The sequence below is a fragment of the Euprymna scolopes genome, chromosome 34 (genome assembly GCF_053919585.1).
Source record: "Euprymna scolopes isolate OS-2025 chromosome 34, ASM5391958v1, whole genome shotgun sequence".
Lineage (NCBI taxonomy): Eukaryota > Metazoa > Mollusca > Cephalopoda > Sepiida > Sepiolidae > Euprymna > Euprymna scolopes.
The window spans coordinates 3,941,101-3,968,792 of NC_136515.1; the positions used below are offsets into that span (position 1 = coordinate 3,941,101).

Consider the following 27,692-nt stretch of genomic DNA (forward strand, 5'->3'; position numbering starts at 1 on the left):
TATCATTGCATAGAAACCCTCTTAAAACTACACATAATCATCTTAAAAAAAGCATGCATATTTTCCCAACAACAAGAAAAAATAATGTTCATTGTCGGTTATTCTTTTTTCAAAAAAATAATCTTTTTCTGTCCTTAATTAAAACTTATGTTTTCTAAATAATAAAATAAAATGAATACTTTATGTTCGTCAGTTAGTTGACAAACATTTTGTTTACAGATTTTTTTTTGTGCGCGTCTCGGCACACAAAAATTCTCATGTTTATATACAGTTGTCACGACTTCTATCGATTCATGCATAGAAAATTTTTATCCAAGTCTTTTAAAATTTTAGGATAAAAGAAATTAATATATCCGCTATTAAACAGTTTCTATCATTACTTATCTTTGTATTACAAAGCGTTAACTTTGAGTTATTCTGACTTTTGACTGGAAAGACCTACATGTGTTCAAATTCTTTTCCCTGATTAGCTAAAACAACTAGAAACGTCGATGGATACAACTTCCGCTTCGAGTATTTATGTGAACACACTCCGACTGCTTATTTGCGGGCATGCTATGCTGCCAGGTTTTGTTGTTAATAGTCAGGTTTAAATAGCAATTTCTTCAAATATACAAATCACAACAGAAATATTAAAATACCATTCTAAAGTAAATTTTATTGTGAATCCATTTATATAAGTTTTATATTGATGGAAGTAGGAGAAATGTGCTTATTACTGATTTAAAGACTGAGTGTCAAATTAAGTAGCAGTGTGTGCCTTGTCCAGCATTGAACGTTATGGTGTCTGGTATTGCTATTTAAAGTTTGCCCTTTAAACCATGTATACACGCACACACACAATTACGTTGACACAGCGGTTCTCACCAGCTCACCAAAGTTAAGCAATGTTGAGCCTGGCCAGTACCAGATAGGTGACTATTTGGGAAGACTAGGTGCTGTGTGTACCTCGCAGAGTTGTAAAAATTTCCAGGTTGGTATCTGTGGGCACATTAATTCACTGGGAGAGATGCACCCTCAGATTTCGGTAAGACATGCAGCTAGGAGAAGGAAACTCTGATGTAAAAAGAACCTGTGGTCTACTGTATACTCAGTTTTGTGTCAGGCATTTGCACCGACAGATTAGCAGTAATACTAAAAAGTGTGATTGGTTCTACACAAAGCCTTCACTACTTTAAACAAATCATCTGTGTGGATTGCCGAGCAACTTAGTTGTTGTGGTGGAAGCTCATATGTCGAAATCGACAAGAGAGTCCATCATATATATTACTGTGAAATCTGATCAAACTGAACACATTAGATGATAGGATTTCTTAAAAACATTCCCTTTAATGTTATTTCATAACATTAAAGGGAAAGACACTGAAACTCAAGATGTTTGTGTGAAGAAACACTAATAACCTTTTTGGTACAAACTGGATCCAAAAATATTAACTCAGGGACTTTTCTGTTAGCGATTTTTCTAACAAAGTGGATAACCTTACAGCCGAAGCTGGAAAGTTGAAGCAAAACCTGAAAGAGTCATTCCCCAATGTTTTTTTGATAAACTAAGCCACTGTACAAAAATGGAGACAGAGTTCAAATTACAAGACCATGTCACCCCAGTCTTCAAAAAGAAATGGAGCGTACCCTTTGCCTCTATGCAAAAGATCAATAAAGAACTGGACAGACGTATCAAAACAGGAATTTTGACCACAGGTGACTACGGCAAGTGGGCCGCCCCCACAGTGTATGTAAAAAAAAAAAAAAAAATCTAAGGATCTCAGAGTCTGTGCAGATTTCTCGAGCGGGTTGAATGCAGCACTAACGTATCATTACTACCTGCTACCCAGCCCTAAGGAAGTTTTCACTAAATTAAATGAAGGGAAAATATTCTCAAAAATAGGTTTGAGTGAAGTGTACTTACAAATTCCCATTGAAGAAGAAAGCTCAAAACTTTTGTGTATTTCCACTTGCAAGGGACTGTTCAAATTCAATAAGTTTTCCATCAGATACTTTGGCGATATTCTAATGAAAAGCGAAATTATAGAGCAGCATAGAAAACATGCTTTTTCAGGTATTTGAAAGGATAAGTGAGTACGGTTTCACACTTAAAAACACTAAATGTGAATTTTTCCTCAACGAAATAAAGTACTTAGTGCAGATAATAGACAAAAACGGTAGAAGGCCTGATGTAGAAAGATCCATAGCAATAAAAAATATGTCTGAGCCACATCATATAACACCATTGCAAAGTTTTTTACGCTTGGCGAACAACTACCAATCCTTTATTCCCAACATGCACATATTGCACAGACACCTTTAAACGTACCACTTAGGAAGGACAAGATTTGGAACTGGACCATGGAATGCAAGTTGATGTTCGAAAAGCTGAAAGAAGTGCTCACATTGGAACTAGTTGACCTTTATTTAGTCTCTCACATATCCATGGCTGAGTAAATTAGGAAGTTTGTTTTAATAATTTTCAAATAGAAAAAGTAGGCTTTTAATATCAATGTCAGTGCAACGAAAAACTGAACTTTAAAGTTCAGTTTTTCGTTGTTGACAAACAGAAACCATAGACTAAATGTGACCCGAAGAGTCAAAGGTCAGTGGCAGTGTCTAATCTATAGTTTCTGTTTTTGTCAACATTATCCCTTTGTGATGTCATAACAAATTTCCTGGTGTCTCACATTTCTATGTAAAAGTGGATGAAGGCATCTTTTTGTGATGTCATCAAGTGTGCATGGAGACAAACAACCATACGAGATGACAAAACAAAATCCACATTTTTAATAGTAGATATATTCTTGGTGCTCAGAATAACGCTCTCATATTTGATGGTCTTTAGAAATTAACTAACCTATCTCTGCCCAGGTCTTTATTTATCCCTCTTTCAACTCCATTCTTATGACTTTTGCATCTTTTTTCTTGACTTTTCTCATGCCAACCGACCATGCTGTCTCAACTGTTCTACATCTACTAACCGAGGAACTCTCATCCATTCTTTCAACATGGCCAGACTATCTTGTTGTGCACATCTCCTTATACTGTCCAATCTTCCTCTGAGATCATAAGATCTAAACTCTTTAAAATCCACATAACAAATCCATCATATCATTGTTATATCAATTCTCTCCATGCAACACATGTCCTCAGGCCTCACTGGCTATTTTAATTTTCTCTTCACACATTAAAATAAATTTCACTGAACAATTTCTGAGAAGAAATAGTTCATTTTATTGTCTTATTTCTGATGGCCAACAATCTCTCTCTAGCCTTGGTTGTCTTAAGGATTGATTCCATTAAAATTCCACTGTCTAACATCCTTGTTGATTGTTTGCATCCAACTTTCTTGAGTCGTCCATTTCTAGTTTTGTATCCAAGAGTCACTCCTTTTAATGTGTCCAAACCACCACTTGGTAGATTCTTATTTTGGTGCTGCACGTAATTGCAGATCTTAACCAAGGGTGGGAATTGTCAGCAGAAAGTATGCTTTGCTGTCATTTTCATCATGACCCAATCTGCAATACAGAACGATGAAACTCATTAGTGACCCGATGTTACCCGGGATTGAATGATGATTAGTGAATTTTTTACACTTCCATATTTTTGTCATCAAAGTCAGTGAAATCAATCAATTGCCTGCTCTAATTGGGGAACCATCACGGTGCATAGGGAAGAAGCTCACATGCCTTTTGCAGTATCTGAGTTCACAATATATTGTAGTCTACATTACACTGTAGAGAATCTACTGTGCACTTTACAACATTATTACTCATTAATTGCAGATTGAACAGCACGATATCATCATCAGCATAATATCATCAGCATAATATCATCAGCATAATATCATCTGCATAATATCATCAGCACAATATCATCATCTGCATAATTTAAGTCCTTGATATCAAAATTGCATCCAACACTGACATTGCGGAAACTTTGTTGGTGAAAGAATGTAGCAGTTAACAAACTATTTACTAGAAGCGGATCAATGCCTGGTGCCAAAGTGATTTGGCCACATTGACCAATCAGTTGGCAGGGCGCATTGATTTGAGCTGTCCCCTTAAGGACTATTTTTAGCCCTTTGTGATCTCAGCTGTGATTGCCAGAGAGACGTCAGCAAGCTACCAATACGCGGACCTCTCTCACTCACTCCTTACACTTTCTTTTTTTCTCTTCAGTCTGAGATACAATCTTGCCTTTTCTAAATAAACCCTTTATTATTGTTTTGTTAAAAGCAATGTCGTTTGGCCTTGTGTTTATTTAAGTAATTATTAGGAGAGAAATGCACAACATTTTCCTCCTATAAAACACATCCATGCCAAACGCAAGATGATATTTCAAAAAGTTTTGAAATCTCACTGTGTATGCGGGATATAATGCTGGACAAGCAGCAGCTGAGAAGTTTGGGTGGAATCTGCTTGCATAACCTTCCAGATGATGCGACAGCCAACAGACAAATGCAGCAATGAAATAGATGCTTGTCTGAAAGCACCAACAATGTTCGAGGATTTGTTTAGGAAGAAGATTTGATCTGTGCATCCGGATGAAAATCTACATTGGTTTGGCCTCATCCTGGAGTCACGTTCTGATTGGAAACATCCCGGAAAAATTAAATATTTTAGCAAACACGTTAATCAGACTGATACCATGGTAATTACTGCAGCGGCGCTTTGTTATATTTATTAAAGAACAGTACCAGTGTTGCATCGCTCCAATCTTGGGAGAGTATTTCAGTCGCTCAAACTCAGTTGATAATGAGATAGATCGCAGGCCCTAGTATATTTGCACTCTGAGGACCTAAACAGGGATGTGATCTTCGCCTGCATCTTTATTTGTTTAGATTTTTGGTAACGCCACCAACCTCTTCAAGCGCATGGGAATTGTTTGGCAGCAATACGGAGTTGGATGTACCTTATTCATACGAGCAAATGATTTCTCCAGCAGATTAGACATTCATTAAATTGGTGATTAATTGCCGTTCTCGTTTAAGATGGTTTGGTTACCAACTTAGTCTGCCTTTGTGCTCGAACGGAGGAAGTTGAGGTGCGTTCTATGCCTTTTCTCACTGTTCTCCAGAATGTATTTCTATCAACGTGAATAGAATGGATAGCTTCACAACGTAGTTGTCTGAAATTGTCAATTTTTCAGCAATTTCAGTTGTTTGGCCTGAATTTTAATCTTTGTTTTTTTTTATGCTTGGTAGTTCCGAGCGTCTTGAACATCATGAATTGGAAGTCATGATTGACAGTTTGCCAAAACTTATCTGAGGTAGAATCTTCAGATTCGTGTTCCTCGAGATCATTAAACTGATTGGATAATTCTATGTTTCATTTTATTTCAATCAAAGTTCTCAGAAATCAAGGGAACCACTTCTGGGGACTGACACTTGATCTCTGTATGAGATCCGCAGATATTTGAAAATTCCATTAAAGCTCTCCTTTACGTTTCAAACACCGAGTTAGTAAAGAAGTTGAAAACCATTTTCTTCTCCCCAATTGACCATTTAAATATGTTATTGTATGTCTGCCTTGTGGTCTCATTGGTTTTTACTTGATTCGAGGACATAAATTCATCTAGTCTGGTGGAGTATCCCGCTTCATGCTGTTACTTGAGGTGACATCATTTAGAGAAGGTACACCATTCGTCGTAAAAACAAGTATGGGTCAGCCATAGTATGGAGATTTCATTTCGTCTGTGAATACTATGTGATTTTTTAGTATTTTAGTCAGGGTTTACTTGTAATGAAAACTATCTTCGTGCTAGGTTGTCTTGACAAACCCCTGCACAGAGAGGCCTTAGACACTCAAGTTCTCTCCAGTAGCCATTCAAGTTTCTCTAATTAGTCATCAACTGAATTTATTTACTTTTCAGTTTTGAAATCCCGTTCTTGAGATCTTGTCCAATGAGAGTGGAAGACGTTCAGTGTTTGAAAACTTTCGATCAACACTGCCTATGTTATATCCTTTGTATTTGTTGATGGCACTTCCTCTCAAAGAACACAGTATGTTTCTCGTCCAAAATTAATTCTCTCCGAAAAGTCCTCACAAGACGTCTGCTTCATATCAACCTAGAGAATTCATCTATGAAGCAATCGACCTGGCTTTTTTTACAACGTTCAAAAAAAAAAAAAAAAACGTGGTGTGGTGAACAAAAAAAAATTTTGCAATGACGTGGACCCTTGGTTTTCCTCTGAATCTATGGCGCTTGCTGTTGCAACAGTGACTGACTAAAGATCAATCGTTCACTTCAAATCCCGGTGAGGATAGGTGGATAGAGCTGACTCAACTCACTTTGGATGAATGCTTTTCCAAATAAAAATAATAGTATGTATTGCATTACTCGGACTACTGTTCTTTCCTGGTTGTTAATCATATGACAAATTATCATTTCTAGACATGCTGATAATTCATATATATATCGAAAGCCAACTTTCATTAGGCAATATCTAAATTTCAACTCCCACCATTCATATAATGTAAAGAAAGGAATCGTCCGTTGTCAACAACGTTGAGCAAAAGCAATATGTGGTCACAGCAATATATATTGAGAGAAGATGGACAGAAACGCTCCACTGAAACAACTATGACATCAGCTCCAAGAAACCTAGACCAAACACCAAAGGACACCACTTGAAAACCCACCACAGTTTGTATACCATACACGAAGGGATTGTTTGAAAATAATTAGAGAATGTAAAATCTATACGGTGCAAATAACAATAAGATGAGAACAAAATTCATATTATTTGGATTCTTCACATTACCGTTTTCATCTTCGATGTTATTTTCACAACGTTTCGGTCGATGTAACCTCCGACCTTTTTTTAAGTACATCTTGTTGAACTCATGAATTTGGATGGAATTTCAGACGGAACCCATTTACTTCACGAGGGTAATATGCTTTCGTTCCGTCAGCCATGACTAGATAGAGATGCTAAGTAATTTGTAATTGTATTTTTCGGTTGCCAACACTGAGAATTGAACCTTCAACCTTCAGGAGAAGGTCACTTTTACAATTGATTTTTCCAATTACTCTAACCGCTGCGCCACTGGTCCTTGCAGATACACCTAAAGAAGGTCAGAGGTTACATTGACTGAAACGTTGTCAAAATGACATTCAAGATGAGAACAGTAGTCCGAATAATCTAAATAATACGAATTATCAATCCTAATCTCAAAACTAATATTAAGTCATGAAGTTGTGGCATATTCAGTCTCGCAAGCCAGAGCTGATATGCTTGATGCGATCTGATCTAATATTGCATGCCCGTCTGATCATTATACTAAAAGCGGCCAAGTAGGACTGGTTGAGGATGCAGCATTTACCTCCATACTGCAGCACATTCTTAACACGGTTTTTTATCCTCCCCCCTTGTTGTGATGTTAAGACTGGCAAATGTCTGCAGAACCCTAACCCATGTTGAGCTAACCCGACTTGCAATAAACTAATTTTTTTCCATGTGTAACGTTGTCCGCAGAACCAACACGCATTGTGTGATTTCCATCGCAAAGACAAAAAATAGGAAATAACTCCAACTCGCTTTTCCTTTGTAGCAGCAATATTTATTTTCTCGTTGTTTCAGCCGTGATGTCAACCATGTGATTTAGAATGTTCTCCACGCCTCTCACAAGATCTCATTTTGTGCTGCACATCTCGTGGGATCGTTCTTTTTCTTTTTTTTTTTTCACGTGCATTTGTTGCCACATCTGGGCAGGAGCTGGTAGAAAGGACTTATCCTGCCTTGATAGAGTTTAAAATAGACTTCGTAGCCTTGTAGGGGATGTCCTTTTCTCTTCCCTGCAACCTCTTTCTCACAGAAGAGATGTTGCGAGTTTGTCTCTGCTTTATCGTTATTTTCATGGCAAGTGCTCGGCTGAGCTCCAATCTATGGTCCCCCTTTCACAAGAAACACCCGTCTAGCAGAAAACACTATCACTAATTTCCCCCACTCTTTATCTGTGCCTAAACCTAAACGTAGATTCCATGAGCAAAGCATCTTTCTTAGAACTGCACGCCTATGGAATTGTCTTCCGTTTTCCTGCTTTCCAGCTGACTACAATATGGTTGTCTTCAAGTCTAACGTAAACAAGTTTTTGATTAACCGTTCCACTTGTTAACAAATTTACCGAATTTCCATTATTTACGATTACTATATTGTCCAATTGTCTACTGTACACTTTTTAACCCTTATCCTCGAATGGCCTCTTGGCCTTGATAAGTGGTGATGCCTATGTAAAAAAAAAGAAGATATCACACTCCCCACATAATTCTCTACTTATGTAAGAGCCAAATATGTCCTACGATGGAGTTTTGTAAGACCTAACTGCTGTGAGTACTCTTTTCTACCTGACAGGGTACAAAACAGACTTCAAAATCTAGTAAACAATGTTTTTCCTCCTTACTCCCTCTTTCTCATAAAATAGATACGTCGCTTGTCGTCTCTATTCTATAGTTATTTTCATGGCAGGTGCTCGACTGGGCTTCAATCTATGGTCATTCCCAGTAATACGTTTGAAATTAACACTCATCTTGCTTCAACCACTATCAACAATTTTCCTTACTTTCTATCTGTGCCTAAAACTAAACGAAAATTCCATGGACAAAGTTTCTTTCCTAGAATTACCCGTCTGTGGAACGCAATACTGTCGGGCTGCTTCCCAGTTGATTACAAGTTGCTTTAAAGTCCAATGTAAACAAGTCCTTGTTGAGCCATCTCAAATAATCAAACCCAATTTCCACCATTTTGATCATCACTGTGATGTGTAAATTTTATCCTTAAGTGACCTTTGATAAACTCTGACACTCGAGTAAAAAAAATTATCTTTTTGTAATAAAACCAGGTTGCCCACTGCTCAACAACAAATGCCAACCCAATGCTGTTTCCAAGGTCTTTTTCTTTGTTTTCTCTTTTGTTGTTGTCTTTCACATTGGTGGCTGCCGGGGAGGGGGGGGGTGCGCATGAGTTCACAAATATTAAAAAATAAAATAACACAAAAAAAAATACAAACTCCGACACATTCTGCAGTTATCAGTTGCATTCTGGGTGAGTGTGTGGCACCATCGACCCTCTGAACGCAACTGTTCACATCATTAACCCTTGCCCTCGAGTGGCCTCCAGGCCTTATCAGTGACTCCTTTGTAAAAAAAAAAAAAAAAAGTCTACGTTCTGTTGAGCCTATGTCCATCAGTGATGTTGGCTCATTTTTGAGTTGCCTCTTCTCTCCTTTATGTGGGGTGGTGCGATTGAGCTTGCTACTGGTAGCCATTGTGCTGGGGTTGACTTCAGACATCCTCAGATAATATGCATGATTTCTCATAGTTTCTTTTTTTTCAATTAATCTTGTGTGGTTGCTCGGAGGCCATGCTGAGGTGCAGTATTCTATAGCACTGTAGCAGATTGTGACTGCTGTTGTTCTGAGGGCTCTTTGGGAAGCTTCCCATATAAGTAATCAATCCTCATCCAAAAACTTCAGAAACGTTAAACTCAAAAATTCTTATTTTCTTTGTAGGAAGCGTGCAGCGGCAAGACGTCTGATCGAACGGTATTATTACCAGCTAACCGACGGCTGTGGTGACACGGACTGTAGCAATGAGAATTGTGCATCCTGCAATTCATTCATCTACAAAAGTTGGACACGAAATCAACTTGCGGTGCACGCCTTACAATTGTTTAAGAAGAAAGCATTATTATGTGAAGCCCATCCTGCTAAAATAGCGAAGTGGCCGTCAGAAAACGAAGACAAGCCAACGACAAGTGTACCAAACTATGGCAGTAGTAAAGACTTGAATCTTGGGAGTAACACAACAGAGATGAGTGGCGGTTCCACCTCTTCCTCCTCCTCTTCATCTGCGCAACAAAACTCTCCGGTAGCCATGGATACGGGAGGAAAAGATGAACAACCTTCTACATCGAGTATGAAAGTACCTATTCATCGTGAAACGTTTTCTACAGGTAATCTTTTCATATTTTTAACAATTAAAAAAAAAAAAAATCAACATTTTTTTAAAAATAGCAACACGTAACAAATAATGAACAGTTTTTAAAAAAATAATCAACAATTTTTTTAAAAAATAATCAATTTAAAAAAAAAATCAAAAATTTTTTAAAAATAATCAATTTTTGGAGAAATAGTTATTGACAATTTTTGAAGAATGACAATTTTTAACTTTTTTTTTTAACAATTTTAAACTTTTTTTTTTAAACAATTTTAAACTTTTTTTTAAACAATTTTAAACTTTTTTTTAAAATAATTGTCAACTTTTTTTTAAAAATAATTGTCAACTTTTTTTAAAAATAATTGTAAACTTTTTTTTAAAATAATTGTAAACTTTTTTTTAAATAATTGTCAACTTTTTTTTTAAATAATTGTCAACTTTTTTTAAAAATAGTTTTCAACTTTTTTAAAAATAGTTTTCAACTTTTTTAAAAATAGTTTTCAACATTTTTAAAAATAGTTTTCAACTTTTTTAAAATAATATTTAACATTTAAAATAATATTTAACATTTAAAATAATATTTAACATTTAAAATAATATTTAACATTTAAAATAATATTTAACATTTAAAATAATATTTAATGTTTTTTTAAATTTTTAACGTTTTTTTTTATTTTTAATGTTTTTTAAATGTTGAACTTAATTTTTTAATTTTAACGTTTTTTTAAAAAATAATTTTTGATGTTTTAATTTGATGTGTTTACTTCCCTTTTCTATAACATGTGCGATTATTCCTTCTTTTTTAATTCTTATTACTAATCTTTTCTTCGTAGTGAGATATCAAACATAACAGGGTATTGACCCAGAAATGATGATATTTGTTAGAATACACTAATTCAGGGTGTGGGCGTAAGAAATATATGAAAGAAATTTCTGAGACAATCTGTTTATTTTATCTGAAAAATGTCAGCTTATGCTTAAAACTCATAAGAGATGAAGATAGAAAAAGAAACACAGAATTTTGATGTTTTTTAGATGACAAATGCGTGTCGTTATTAGGAAAAAGTAAGAAAAATAGGGAACAAAATGATCTCGTTATACGCAGCATTTATTATTGCACTCAAAACGGATAACAAAACCATCCCGATTTAGATTAGAATGGTCCCCGTCTTTATAACTTTCTCTTTAATGAGTATTAGTTGGATGACGCCATATGAATTCCACCATGCATCTTATCAAATTTGTGAACCTATGATGCAATGGATGAAATACTAATTAATAAGCCGTTTTAACTGAGGGTCTCCTGTGGGTTGAAGGTTTGATCCTCAATTCAAACAATGCTAAGAATATGATTAAAAATTACTCTAGATTCTGTCATGGCTGACTGGACGAAAACATTCTACATTCTGTGGATTAAATAAAGGTTAAAAGTTAAAAAATCCATACAGATTTCCAAGCTCGAGTAGACATAACTGACGGCTATGAGTCGAAATTTGAGAAGATCATTCAAGATGAGACCAGTAGTCTGAATAATTCAAATAAAACCTGTAATGATTTGTGATATGAATGTAAAATAAAAATAAGAAACGTTAATCGCTTTTTTATTGAATTTTCTTTTTATGTACTTATTGTATTTATGGCTCTATCAAGCACTTGTGCAGATGATCCTTCTCGACAGTTACAAGATCCAGCTGATAATACATGCGGATTTCAGGAGGCTGGATGTGTTCAGTCTATACTGCCTCCACCAAATTCTATGGGTCTACTGACACCATTTCTTCTACAATACTCAAATGCGATGCAGGCTCAACCTCTCAACAAAATCTCTTGAAGATTTTGTTAGTTCAGCCACACTTTGTGCTGCAACCTGGGAGAGTTTATCCGCACCACAATAGCTCCAGAACCAATCCAAGGTTGGTGACGATGTCTGGGAGGTCATCTGAAAACCTGGTTACACACCATCAAAGCAGACATCGAACCTAGCTCCAGTCCACAAGTCTACAGTGTTTGCTGCTGGCCCCAGAACTGATTGTTATCACTATCTTGGCTGTTGCAAACCATCGTGCATGGTCTGGGATCATCCAGGATGTTGGGTTCAACCCAACCCGACGGTGAATATAAAATCTTAAGTCATTCTAATATAGAAAGCCAACACAATATTCGACTGAAACCTAAAATGAAAATTCTGTTAGATTTTATATTTAGATTATTCATCTCTGCTGATTCATCTCTGATTATTCATCTCTGCTGATGGGTTAAAATATCTCTTGCCTATAACTGGTGATAGGATTTAGAGAATCCAAACATAAAAATATTTCTCCTTATAAAAGACAGCAAGCAAGGAATCAATATCTAAACAGTTGACACTTGTCAACAGGTTTTGTAGACGATTTTTGACATTTTGTTCATTTTCCATGAGAAGAATATTTTTTGGCAAAATGTCACAGATGATCCAACATCTACAAGGATGTAAAACAGACATTCAACTGATGATGATCCATCGAGAAACTGATTTGCTGCAATCATTGATTCTCAGACGACATTGCAGAATCATGGATCTGAAATGAAATATGATAATTCAAACTGTTTTCATATTAGTCGTTATATTTATAATGTTTCATCCAGTGTTAGTCTCGACTTTATTTGGGTGCATCTTTTTACACTTGACGACCTAATAAAATTCCAAAAAGTCTACAGAGCTCAAGGCATCTAATTCAGAAAGGTGGGCCTGAAAAAAAGATGAAGTTGACTTTAACATCGTGAATATAATAACTAAGGTGAAAATAACAATTACAAAAATAAAAATTAACAATCCTCATCTCAAAAATATTTTAATACAAATTTAGTTTGTATTATTTGGATTCTTCGGACTACTGTTATCATCTTGAATGTTATTTTTCATGGTTCGGTTGATGTAGTCGTACTCATGGGGGTGTTTAGTTCTCTCCCACTGTAAGAAATGTGACACCAGGGTCGGAATTGATTGAGAAGTTTGTGTAACATTCACGTATGTGGAGACTTCAATGTTCACAACGTCGAATGGTTGACCCACTCAAACAAGACCGATGATGAGGGGAGGTTCTGTCATGATTTCTCCATTGCCTATGACCTCACTCAGATTGTTCAGGAACCTACCCGTGTGCCCGATAATGACGGCCAGTATGCGAGCCTACTAGACCTTTTTCTCACAACTTGCCCTGAACTATGTTCAGTTTCTGTTCTGTCACCTCTTGGATCTTCCGACCACTCTGTTGTATCAATTAAGATAAAAATGAAATGTAATAAGTCCCCAGACGTACCTCTTCATCGTACAGTATATCGATACACTAAGGCTGACTGGGATAGCTTCCGTACATTTATATCTGATCTACCTCTGCATTCCATGTTTAAAAAGGATGTGTCCTCTATAGTATTAGACCTAACTGAATGGTTAATTGTAGGTATTGACCATTTCATACCCTCTAAAAAGTTTCAGCAAAAACCTAACAGCCAGCCATGGTTCTCTCCAGAATGTGCTGCTGCCATTGCGCACAGAAATCACTTTTTCCACTGCTTCAAACGTAATAGATGTATGGAAACTAAAGCCGTTTTCAGGACTGCCAGCAACCATTGTAAGAAAGTAATAAGGAACGCAAGAGTGTTGTATGCTCAATCTGTTAAGTCCAAAGTAGCTGAGCAGCGGCTTGGTTCCCACCAGTTTTGGCAAATAGCAAACAGAATCCTGAACAGAAGCGTGTGCTCCATCCCAACTATTATCAATGGACCTGAGGTAATCTCGTCAGCATCAGACAAAGCCAAACTCTTTGTCAAGAACTTTGCAGCTAATTCTACCCTTTGCGACCAAGACCGCCAACCCCCAATATTTCCTCCTGTATCAGAAAACACGCTATGTGATATACGTATATCTGTACGTGATGTTGCGAAGCTAATCAAAAACCTTGATTCGAGTAAAGCAACTGGCCCTGATGGTATTCCAATTATAGTACTCAAAAAACTTCAACCTGAATTAGCGCCCATACTTACAAAACTGTTTAAACGTTGTCTTAAGGAGAATAGTTTCCCATCTCCCTGGAAAATCTCATCAGTATGCCCTGTATTTAAGAATTCAGGAGATCGCTCATCCCCCTCTCAGTACAGGCCAATAAGTCTCCTGTGCGTCATGAGTAAGTTGCTAGAATCTGTGTTAAATACAGAAGTAATCAAACATCTCAACAAAAATAACCTTCTTAGTGACACTCAATATGGTTTCCGTTCTGCTAGATCTACAGCAGATGTCCTTACAGTTATATCGCATAGGATTAGCAAATCTCTCGACGGTGGCAATCTTTCTAGGGCAATTGCTCTTGACATATCTAAAGCCTTTGATAGGGTATGGCATAAAGGTTTACTTCATAAGATCGCTAGCTATGGTATAGCTGGAAAAGTCTTCTCAATTATTAAATCATTTCTTTCTGATAGGTTCATAAGAGTAGTAGTTGAGGGGCAAAAATCAGAAGCTCACAGTATTAATGCCGGTGTCCCTCAGGGATCCATCCTGGGCCCAACTCTTTTCCTGATCTACATTAATGATCTTCCAAATCATATCCTTACATCATTTGTAGACATTTATGCTGACGACACTACCATTTATGGTAGCACATCTAAGACAGTAAACGACCAAGTTCTCTCCAATTCTCTCTCCTCTGATCTTGAGCACGTAGTACAATGGGGAAAGGAGTGGCTGGTTACTTTTAATGCATCTAAAACCAAGCTTCTCTCTTTACATCATCAACATTCTAATCCACATTTGTCATCAATTGAAATGAATGGCTCTCGTCTTCAGGAGGCCTCAAGTTTTGACAAGCTTCTGGGCTTGACCATTACTCCTGATCTTAAATGGAACACGTATATCAAATCTGTTGCCAAGGCCGCTGGAAAAATGGTGGGATCTTTCTATCGATCCAGTAGATATCTCACTGCTGATGCAATTCTCTATCTATATAAGAGCCAGGTACGTCCAAGGATGGAATACTGTTGCCACATCTGGGCAGGAGCTGCTAGAAAGGACTTGTCCTGCCTTGATAGAGTTCAAAATAGACTTCGTAGCCTCGTAGGAGATGTCCTTTTCTCCTCCTTGCAACCTCTATCTCACAGAAGAGATGTTGCGAGTTTGTCTCTGATGTATCGTTATTTTCATGGAAAGTGTTCAACTGAGCTTCAAACTATGGTTCCCCCTCGCCAAACTTTCACAAGAAACACTCGTCTAGCTGTAAACACTATCAATAATTTCCCCCACTCTTTATCTGTGCCTAAACCTAAACGTAGATTCCATGAACAAAGCTTCTTTCTTAGAACTGCACGCCTGTGGAATTGTCTTCCGTTTTCCTGCTTTCCGGCTGACTACAATATGGTTGTGTTCAAGTCTAAAGTAAATAAGTTCTTGATGAGCCGTTCCATATAAGTTATTAAATTTACCAAATTTTCATTACTAATGATTACTATATTGACCAATTTCTACTGTAAACTCTTTAACCCTTATCCTTGAGTGGCCTCTGGGCCTTGATAATGTGGTGATGCCTTTGTAAAAAAAAAAAAAAAATAAAAATAAAAAAAAAGTTTGTGTCCCTAAGGAGGGGCATTCTGACCTGCAAAAAAGTGCATTCCCTGGCAAGGGCGCCTCAGATGATTAGCAATGAACTACCCCTTAAACCTGGGAGAGTGGACCTCTTAGACCTGCACAAGAACAGCATTACACCGCAGTTGACAGGAATGGTCTAATTTAATGTAGTCTTACTCTAGGCTTCATCAATAAATATTCACCCATTATCAGGTAAGGATCAAGGATAAGTGGGGTAATCTAGGGAAAAGAATGGCTCTCTCTCCGACATCTCCCTGTAGTAACCAATCAAAAATGGCCTTTGAATCGTCATTGATTACAGTCAATCCATTTTTTATTCGCTTTAGTAGCTAACCAGTTTAGCAATTATAAAGTTATATTTTGTATAATGGTTTGAGTACTAACGGTCTGAGAGAGTAGGATTCAATTGTTAGTTGAGTTGTATCAAAACCTACAAAAATGCTATTTGAAGCCTCCATTCAGATTTATGGGGTGGGGATGAATAGCCGAGTAATCTATAAAAAGGAGTGATCTGACCCGATAATCGTTTTCATGATTGTGTTATGATAAAACAACACAAGACGAGTGTAAATCAGTTTGTGTGTGTGCTACTGTCATGTAGCGGAGAAAGAGGCACTCCAAACTTTGTTTGTCGCTAGTTGTCTGGTTGAGTCAGTCTCTAACATTCAAGATGAGAATAGTCGTCCGAAGAATCCAAATAATGAATTGTCTTTATTGATTTACTGATTGTATTGCAACCTACCTAGAGTGCACCTTTCTTTCTTTCTTTTTCCTTTTCTTTTTCCTTTTCTTTCTTTTTCCTTTTTTTCTTTTTCCTTTTTTTCTTTTTCCTTTTTTTTCTTTTTCCTTTTTTTTCTTTTCTTTTTTTCTTTTCTTTTTTTCTCTTTTCTTTTTTTCCTTTTCTTTTTCCTTTTCTTTTTCCTTTTCTTTTTCCTTTTTCTTTTTCCTTTTCTTTTTCCTTTTTCTTTTTTCTTTTCTTTTTCCTTTTCTTTTTCCTTTTCTTTTTCCTTTTCTTTTTCCTTTTCTTTTTCCTTTTCTTTTTCACTTTTCTTTTTCTTTTTTTTACTTTTTTTTTACTTTTCTTTCTTTTTCTTTTTCTTTTTTTTTTTTCTTTTTCTTTTGTTCTAACATACTAAAAAAATATTTTCTTTTCTTTTCAGTAAAAACATTTTTAACCGAGAAAAAACTTCTTCAAATAATAAAAGACTGCAAAAAAGATAACGATTGGTCAAAATTAATACGTCTCATCGGAGCTGTGTTTCACAATCCGGACTCCATCATTCTAAGTTTTCGTCATGAAGATGATGAGACCTTATTAAAAGAAACCCGCCGAGCGATGGAACTCGATTTAGATAAAGACATGGACGAGCAGGAAGATAACAAAGACGAAACGGAAAAATGTGAAATTTCCGCTGAAAATACTGTGATGAATTCTACGGACCCTGACTCCGTAACAGTGGACATCCCTTCAGTACGAAGAGCTCTAGCGGCTTTGATGGAAATTCCAGAACTGCCATTCCAAACGATCCTGATCCGTGCAATCTGTTCATTATCCAGAATTCTGGATGTGGAATTGCGGAACTATAAACCGATAGAAAGAGATCGCAACTATATAAATATTTTTTTAATTGTCATGGAAATTCCATTTTTAGACGAACCTGAATTTATTGACAACGCGTTCCCCGATTTTTGTAGCACAATTGGCCAGTTGCCCTTGCAGAGCCAAGTGAAACTGGCCAAGGTGTGGTCAAAATATCCAGCAACGCGTCTACAAAGCATGGTACGTTCTCTCCACCAGCTAATAACCGTACGTGTAATGAAAGGGGAGGTCCAATGGGGACGTGGCTGCCCCGTCAACGATGATAGCGGCATAACCGGCGCAACTCGCGTGATGAAAATTCTTTATTATGCGAGCATATTAGGTGGCGTTTGCGATTCCAAGGAGTTGATCCAGGAAGAGAAAAAACTGAATACCACAGATATAAATTTCCACGATTTCCTTGGTGCCGTGGCTGCCGAGCCAAAGGACCAGCGGCAACCCATAGAAGATCCGTTAGCCAAAGAGCTGGGCATTTCCCCAATCGATTGTCGCCAACCTTTGGTGCCATTTGAAGACTTTGTGAATGATCCGTTAAATGAGTACTTGGATGTCGGCACGGACTTTTCTTATTATAAATCTGAGCAGAGCAGCAACAAATTTTCTTTTGTCAATCACAGTTTTCTGTTGACTACTGGCTCAAAACACACAGTCATGTATTTTGATAACCGAATTCATATGCTCAACGAGAGAAGGACTTCGCTGATACAAACGTTAGTGCATGGAGCTCCGACTGTACCGTACTTGCGATTAAGGGTTCGTCGTGATCATCTCATTGAAGACGCGCTTGTTGCAGTAAGTAAACCTTCTTTTTTGTTTGATTTTCTTTTTTATTTAAAAACCAATATACGTCTGAGATATTCCGTTAATTTACTTTATTTACGCATATCTTCTACCTCTTTTTTTCTTAATAGAAATAGATATGTTAACAGAACATTGAAAATTTTCCCTCCATTCCATCTGAGGTCAAAAGGTCAATTATCACTTAAACCCATAAAATTATTTAAATAGATTAGAATGTTTGGATGCAAAATGTTTTTAATAATTTTCTCCGTATATCTTTCACACGTGCATTCAATTTTTTGTGCGTGCTCGAAAACGGCCATGGCAACCAATGAAAACAATATAGAATACAAACACAAATACCCTTAAAAATCAATTTTTTTAAGGTACCTGAAAGTTTGGCGAGGGGAGGGGGGCCATAGATTTGAGCTCAGACAAGCACTTGCTATGAAAATAATGGTAAAACAGTGAGAGGCTTGCAATGTTCCTTCTGTGGGGAAGAGGTTGCAGAGAAGAGAAAAGGGCATCCCCCACTAGGCTACAGTCTATTTTGAACTCTGTCAAGACAGGATAAGGTCTCTCTAGCAGCTCCTGCCCAGATGTGGCAATAGTACTCCATCCTTGGATGTATCTGGCTTTTATATAGATAGAGAATTTCATCAGCAGTAAGAAATCTACTGAAGCGGTAGAAGGATCCCACCATTTTTCCAGTGATCTTGGCAACAGATTCGATGTACGTGTTCCATTTAAGATCAGGAGTAAAAGTTCAGCCCAGAAGCTTGTCAAAACATGGAGCCTCCCCAAGACGAGAGCCATTCATTTCAATTGATGCCAGATGGGGATCAGAGCGTTGATGATGTAAAGATAGAAGCTTGGTTTTAGATACATTAAAAGTAACCAGTCAACTCTTTCCCAATTGTACCACGTGCTCAAGATCAGAGGACAGAGAACTTGGTCATTTATGGCCATAGATGGTAGTATGGTCAGCATAAATGTCTACGAATGATCATAGGATGTGATTTGGGAGATCATTGATGTAGATCAAGAAGAAAGCTTGGAACCAAGGCGCTGCTCAGCTACTTTGGACTTAACGGACTGAGCATGCAACTCTTGTATTCTTTATTACTCCTTTAAAGTGGTTGCTAGCAGTCCTGAAAGCAGCTTTAGTCTCAGTACATCTATTACGTTGGAAGTAATGGAAAAAGTGATTTCTCTACACAATGGCAGCAGAACATTCTGGGGAGAACCATGGTTGGCTGTTAAGTTTTTGCTGGAATTGTTTGGAGGGTATGAAGTGGTCTATACTTACAATTAACCATTCTGTCAGGTCTGATACTATAAAGAACACATTCTTTTTGGTCTCCCGATTTATCGGAGAGAGACCTATGTTTTCAATAGCGTCTGTGCGTCCCTTATTCCAGACGATTGCCAAATAACCGTCCATTAGTTTTTCCTGAAATTTTGCCACAAATTGTATTTCATTAAATCATTTCATTAGATGTGCACAGTAAATAAAATTTTTATTGCAAAAATACACAGTGCATCCCCAATCAAAAGAGGTAAAAAATAACACGTTTTGCCCCATAACTTTTGACTTATCTATTAGATTCTTTTGAAACAAAATGTGGAGCCCATTGTTCTTAATATAATTCTAGTATGGGTGAGCCTGGCAAAATTCTGGGTCGCGTCCCCGGGGACTTTTAGTGCTAAAAATGTCTTTCTTTTTTTTTTTTTTGTTGCTCTTTAATATTTCTCAACAAAAACTTGATATGTCTGACTATATAGTGTTTTTTCACGGTGGTCAACTTAAATATGTGTTAAGGCCTGAAACTACACCATTATCCATATACACTGGGATTCGGCATCTCCAGGGGCTCAACAGAGGTTAAAAATGTCCCAAAATGGTTAAAAATGACACTTTTTGCCCCATAGCGTTTGATCCATCCATTAGATTTTCCTGAAATTTAGCCAAAATGTGAAGGCCATTGTTCTTAATATAAATTCAGTATGTGTGACCTTGGCAAAATTCTGATTCGCATCCCTCTGGGACTTTTAGGGCTAAAAAAAATGCCTTTTTGAAGCTCTTTTTTCATATTACTCAAAAACTTGATATGTATGTCTATATAGTGGTTTTCCATGATGTTGAATTCAAATATACATCTTAAGGTGTGAAACTTCACCGTTTGTCCATTTTCACTGGGATTTGGCGTTCCCAGGAGCTCAAAAGGGGTCACAAATGCCCCAAAATTGCAAAAAATGACACTTTTTCCCCATAACTTTTGCTCCATCCATTAAATTTTTCTGAAACTTGGCGAAAATGTGAAGGCAACGTTGGCCCTTCACACTTCTCACAGTCATCATTTTTTCACTATTTTTTTTGTGGTGTCATCTCACATGCAGCACCAGAGAGGGACCATGTACGCGCAGTTTGTTAAACATGGAACACAGAAGTAGATCTGATATGAATGTACTGAAGCTATCCCAGCCAGCTATAGAGTATCAATATACTGTGCGATGGAGAAGTACGTCTGAGGACATTACATTTTGTTTTTATCTTAACTGATACAACTTAGTGGTCAGAAGATCCCAGTGTAGACAGAACGGAAGATGAACAAAGCTCAGGGCAAGTTGTGAGAAAAAGACCTAGGAGACTTGCATGCTGACTGTCTGTGTCGAGCACATGGGTAGGCTTGTGAACAATCTGAGTGAGGTCATAAGCAATGGAGAAATCGTGACAGAACCTCTCCTCATCATGTCTTGCTTGAGTGGGCTAACCATTCCATATTGTGAACATTGAAGTCTCCACAGACGGGAATGTTAGCCGAAGGATGAGCTGATAAGATGTGGTCAATTTTCTCAGATATGCTCTTAAAGATCTTAACTATGCTGTTGTAGAGGTGATAGAAGGCAAATATAAACACAGTGGTGTGCAAGTGTAACGCGGAAGCACATACAAGGTAAATTAGGGTCTTCTCTGTAGATGTCCCTACCACATGGAAAGCCATCTTTGATGTAGGCACATATTCCATGCCCATGGCGATCTTAGGGGTCCGATTTGGATGTTAAGTTAGAGTATCCTTTAATTACGAACTCATCTAGGGAAATAGTTAGTCCAATGCCAGTTTCACTTAGGAATAATAGGTCTGGTTTAGTCTTCTGAAATTGGATTTCAACCTCTGGAAGGTTGGAACTTAGACCCCTGATGTGTAAGGAAACATGGTAATGTGAGTTTACGTTGGAGTTCTGGGTTTAATCATGTATTTTTTCTGGAGACTTTTCATGATGGAGTTTTGGGATTTGTGGAACAGGTCGACAGACTTGGTTAGAGCAAGGCAGAGAGGGAAAGTAAGAGACAAAAAAAAATAAGAAATATATATATTTTTTTTTTTTTTTGTAGCACATAATGTAAAGCCGTAACAATTACCCACTAATATAGCATCGAGAAACTCTACCAGAAGCTACTGTATAGTCCAGAATCCGTTCACCAAATGACAATATGGCAGTCCCAGTACTTTGCACTTGCTGATAGGACAGCCTCCGTAGTGGTTAATCCAAGGTTTGGGTCCCTGCCTCTCAGGCGGATAACACCAGACCAGATAAAATGTTTACCTCCAGCACCCTTATTAGTGACATGGCTACAAGGATAGACATAGAAACTGAAAATTTCCTACATTTCAGGCGACTGTTCTGAGGACTGAGGGACACATTAGAAGAAGTGAGACTACAGGAGCTATTGATAATGCATCCACAATGCATTGTCTACTCTCCATTTAAAAAATAAATAATAAGTATTCTCTATACTATTAAAAAAAATCTGAATGTTTATTTGTGTGTGTGTGTGTGTGTGTGTGTGTGTGTGTAAAACTTTCGAATGGATGCACTGAATTGAAAAATTCTTTTTTTCCCTGAAAGGTACGAGTCCCTAGGTTGTCCTTATCTATATATGGTTCATAACGAACAACACTGAGTCAAGCAAAAAGCCTGAAATAAGGGTTTTTGGGCCGTTCTGTGTAATTGTTGAAAAAATTACCTGTCCATGTTAACGGAATTTAGCACTGTCTGTATACAGGCGCAGTAACATTTGGCATACGAACAGGACTTATGGCGCAGTGGATAACCCGTCTGACTACGGATCAGAAGATTCCAGGTTCGAATCTTAGCAAGTTCGTAATAATTTTACCATCATTTTATTCAACGTTTACTCATTATCCTTACTCTTAGTTAGGGTATTTTTGTGTTTTCAGTGATTTTGTTTTGTGCATGTGGGAATTTCCCATACTCTGAGTTCACAGCGTAAGCGTTGATGGTAAGACGATGTTGAGTTTGACTCCATATTGTGTGTGCCAACGTGGCACAGCCGCTAGTACTTAATAAGTTCAATTGACATGTTTAGGGGAAAGTATGGTGATAGATTCCCCTCTCACTAACTGAAAATAAATAGAATTCTCGGATTTATTTATGCTATATCAAAACCGATTATACATTTAATAAAACAATCAAATAAAAAAAATATAAATTAAAAACTGAAATAAATTATTAACATTGGCATCTAATAAGAAACAGAAAATATCGCACGTTCACAACTTATCTGCTAAAAGCGTCCTTCTTCAGTCCAAATTATTAAGGATCATCTTAGCTTGAAACAAACCTCTGTGTTCACAACGTTTAAAAAACAAACCATTGTTATGTGCCATGCTTTGGCAGTTGGACTAGTGTGTCATTTTATAGGGATGCAAGGGGGGGGGGGTAAAGAGAATGGAATTCTCGGCTCTATTTATGCTATATTTTATCTTGCAAGTTGATTTTAAAATCAACTTGCAAGCTAAAGTGAATACATTCTTGGATGAGAACACCTATTGTACATTTAATAAAACAATCAAAAACAAAAAAATAGAAATTAAAAGCTGAAATAAATTTAATTAATAGTAACATTGACATCTATATATATATATATATATAAGCGAAAATGCATGTGTGTATGTGTGTTCGCTTTTTGTGTATGTCTTGAATGCCGGGTACTGCCCGCTAGTCTAAGAAAAAAGAAAATATCGCAAATTCACAATTTTGTACTTGTAATCTTATGTACTGAATGGAATATTAAATTATTAGGTAATCACGAAACTATAATAGATGCTAAAACATTTTTGCATGACAAGGGAGGTGACTCTTGCTCACTGTAAATTGGTATTTGGTTCCATTCACACAGTACAGTTCAACAGGAATCTGTCTGCATGTATTCCTGCACACATTTGGTTTAACATCTGTTTTAAATGCTGGAATTAGCATTCCCAGTTATTTTTTTCCCTTAGGTTATTATTAGGTTATTATTAGGTTATTATTAGGTTAATATGACAACAGAATATTCTCATTGTTTTGACTCTCGAGTATATATCCGACACAGATTAACAATTAATCAATTGAGAATCTCATTACTCTATATAAAAACGTACAAGATATCAACTGATACACACTTGAGTCAAAACAATGAAAAAAATATGCTGTTGTCCTAGCTCTTGTTATTATTTAATCACATCTACAGGGGGGTCAAAAAGTCAGGTAACATTTTAATGAAAAACGATATTAGCAATACACGTATATTTAAGTACCATACATTGAAATATAAAATGAAACAAACATGAAATATGTTTATTTTGTTAATTGTCGTCCATTTCTCTCTATCAATCGCTGGAAGCGATTAACCACTGATTGTGTAACACGTGTAATCATGTCAGCTGATATCCGCGCAATCTCCTCTTCAATAAATAACTTTAAAGACGCTATTGTATCCGGCTTCTTGCCATAAACGCTATCCTTTACATAGCCCCAAAGCCAGAAATCAGGAGGGGTAAGATCCGGAGATCTGGCTGGCCATTCAACTGGGCCACGGCGACCAATCCATCGTTGTGGAAAAATTTCATCCAAGAAATAATATTAAACGAATAGAGATTATAATGGATCATATTGTTTTTTCTACTTTTACATGTTACCTGACTTTTTGACCACCCTGTATATATATATATATATATATATAAAAGCGAAAATGTATGTGCGTGTGTTTGTATGTATGTTTGTGTGTCTGCTAAAAACTTTCGACAGACACAACAAAAATTCACAAACTTGGTCTCATATAGACGACATATATCGAAAAATCGGCCCAAAGTGACCATCAGAAGTGCGTCAACTGATCGATTTTCTGCAGGGGGAGGGGGCCAAAAAGTGACATTTTAATGTTAAACATTACATATTTTTAAATCGATTTACAACTGCCCCAAAAAATACGGCCGCCAACTCTTATACATAAATTATACACGCGGCCGTTTATTTTGGGTCAACTTGTATTTAAAACCCGCTGAGTCATGTCACGTGATCTTGACGTCAGCAACCTCTAATGGCCGTCGGAATTTACAATTTAAAAATGTTGTTATCGGTAAAAAAAAAATTAATTAAAGCTAAACTATGAACTTCTACGCTATGGCAGCGTTACCAAAGTTATTACCACATTCAAAATAGGTAGATACGATAGTTAAACGAAAAATAAAGTAAAAAAAAAAAAGTGAAGTAAAAAAAAAAAAAAAAAAAAAAAATACGCTTACAAAAAATATTAACGATCAAAGTTTTTTTTTTTAAATAAAAACAGCCAGACGCTATTTTCCAGTCTTTAGAGTAAGGCAGACGAAGTGAGAGAGAGAGATGTCTAGACAGATTCGACAGGGGGGAGGGTCAACAACACATGCGTCAGATGACGTCATGACCTGATTTACTTTAAATAGTTGATAAACCGAACAGACTTTATATACGCCGCTTTAGCACAGGTAGTTAAAGGCTTGGTTCATTATCTAAACGTTTTGGGTTCGAATCGTGGTGTGAGATGTTTTTTTTTTTTTTTTTCGATTTTTTAAATTTAAATATTGAACCCTGTATTATTTAAGCCATTTTTCACGTAACGTTCGTTTGCCTTACGTTATTTTTTTTAATGTTTTACCCCCCCCCTCCCCCGCTTAATTAAAACGTTTTCTTTTCTTACTTCGCTTATAACAATACTTACATCGTCATAGTCGTCGTCGTAACGCTCGACGACTTTCAAACATCTTTCACTTCTGGCTGGCCGATTTTATTTTCAAACTTCGCCTCAGGGGTTCGGCTTCGAGTGTTTTCTGCTAGACAGGTGTTTCTTGTGAAAGTCTGGCACTTGTTTGGGATACATTTGAAAACAAAGCCCTATACTATACCAAGATCAAACCAAGAAATCCAGGTCTGTATCATGTTTGCTAATAATATTGTGTGTGTGTGTGTGGAGAGGGGGGGTGATCGACTACCAATCTTTCAGACATTTGCCACAAATGTTACTCCCCCCCTCCTCGGACATCACCAAGTCCGAAACATATCTTACAAAGTTGCTCACAGATTGTTTTACCAAGTCCAGAAGGAAGCAACTAACCGCCCTCTTTTATGGATAAGACACCAGAGAATTTAGACAATTCTACTTAAAAGTTAAATTATAAATTGGGGGAGGGGCACTAGACAGGTAGTAGCACTTCAGGTTAAAGCAGACCTGGGTTACAACTAAACAGCGACTACACATATGTAAGTTTTCAAATCAGAGTCTAATCAACTCATAGTTTAAACTTGAAGGTTTTTTATGAAGAGTTAAAATGTTGAATGTCACAAAAAAGGTGAAACTTGCTTCAAAAGTTATGAGAATTTAAGGCGTTTAAATTTTGGGGTTGAAATTGACATCATTTTATGCAAAAATTCCTTGAAATCAAGTTCAATTCACATCCCGTCATTTTGTTACCATTTCTTTATTTGTGGAAATGTTTTGACAACCTCATAATTTTTTGAAGGAACTTCTGTTGAGTATACACGATCTTATTAATGTTTCAACTGGTCTAAGAAAAACACAACTTCCTTGTAGTTTAAGGTGTGTTCTGATTGGTTGTCCAATTTTTTTTAAATATTGAAGAAGATTGGTTGCTTTAATTTTTAGAAAACAAACATGAAATCAAGTCTAAAAAAAATGTATATTTTTATCTGTTTGAAGTAAATACCGTTTTAACTCGTAATAAAATACAAATTACATATTTTTAAAACCGATTTTATATTTTACTAGCAAAAGTACACGTTGTTGACTGGGTTCAAAACAACCTACAGAAAATGGACTCTGATTTATGAAAGTATGATAGGTTATGAAAAGGAAGAGTTGTAAAGAGATAGCTTCGAATTTGGGGGTATCAAAACCAAAGCAAAATATGATGAAAGTAAAAATAAAATAGATAAACCCCATAATTTATTATACCATACCTGTTCACATTGAAACACTTATCACAATATTCTGTGGATCTATATTAAAAAACCTTGTTAAACTTTGTGACATATTTCCATTCTATGGAGGTCAGGTGCGAATGGACACCCCATAATTTTATTATACCATATTTCTCCAAACTGAAACATAATTATCAAAGTATACTTACGCAGATAGATATGAAGTCTTTATTAAAGTTTGTGCCTATTTCCATTTTATGGAGGCCAGGCACGAACACAGACCCCACAATTTTATTATACCATCCCTATTTAAGTTAAAACATACTTATCAAAGTATTATGTACAATTATATCAAAAACACTTGTAAACGTTTTTTTTTAATTTTTTATTTCCATAGTTTGTGGACCAGGTGCGTACGCAGACCCCACAATTTTAATGAATCATCATTATGCCAGATCAAACGTACCCATTCCTGTGTCTCAATACATCTATCATTATATGTGATTAGTTTTCTATAATAGTCAACCATATAGGAACCTATTCGTGATCAGACACACACACAGACGTTCAGCTTTATATTATAGATTTGCAACCATCTATTATTTGAATGGCAGTTTATTTCTCTCGCTGTTTCATTTTCCTTCAGTTGAAGTTATCAAAAATCAAAGGGCCACAAACGCGAGGTTAACATTTGAACTATATATGACTAGCCTGGGTGCCCGGCATTGCCCGGGTGTTTGGAGGTGTGTGTTGAGCAAAAAAAAAAAAATTGTAGTGGGCAAGTAGGCTTGAACCCCTACAGCGAAGGAGGAAAAGAACATGAAAAAATACATGATGTCTTTGCTGTTGTGCCCATCACAAAACCGGAAGTGACGAACGTCAAAATCAAGGCTAGACAATCGAAAAGAGTGGATAACTTTCTCAAATATCTGCAAAAAAAGCGACCCATCCTTGTAGAAAAGTGCCCTGTTGAGAATGAAGGAATTAATGTTTTTGGCCAATTTTTCAATATTTGTCGTCTGAAAGTTTGAGGTTTAAAACGATACCGGTTTCGTCCCGTTCCGACGAGTCTGCCAAAGTTTTAGGCAGACATGAAAACATACATACATACATACATCTAGACAGATTTTTGCCTTTTAGATTATAAACTAGCGGGGGTGCCCGGCATTGCCCGGGTGTTTGTAGGTGTAAAAGAAAAAAAAAACAATTTTGGTAGGGAGGTAGGCTCGAACCCAAAGCCTTGAGGCGAATAGCCTGATAACTTATCACGACGCTACGAGAGGAGGGAAATAATAATGGTTGAAATTAAACGTTTAGAAAAGCAGGTGGTTAAACGAACGTCAACGTGTGGTTTTCAAGGTCAAACATCACGTCATAGAGAAATGAACTCACAGTACGAATTTTGTAGCATAAAAGTCACTGAAATAAAAGATAGAGATGACCTCCTTTCGTAAATCGGAGATATTATAATCTAGGGAGTAGATAAAAAGTTGTAAGAATTAGTGAGCT

At 36.7% G+C, this 27,692-nt stretch overlaps 1 protein-coding gene across 1 annotated transcript in view; it reads left to right on the plus strand.

Moving 5' to 3' along the window:
• The window catches only part of LOC145259091 (ubiquitin-protein ligase E3A-like), a 78,850-nt gene that overhangs the window by 28,193 nt on the left and 22,965 nt on the right, over positions 1-27,692 (plus strand). Inside the window, exons 3-4 of the mRNA XM_080116736.1 lie at positions 9,498-9,940; positions 16,702-17,933. Of these exons, the coding sequence (XP_079972862.1) occupies positions 9,498-9,940; positions 16,702-17,933 (1,675 nt within the window). The remainder of the gene's footprint in view (positions 1-9,497; positions 9,941-16,701; positions 17,934-27,692) is intronic.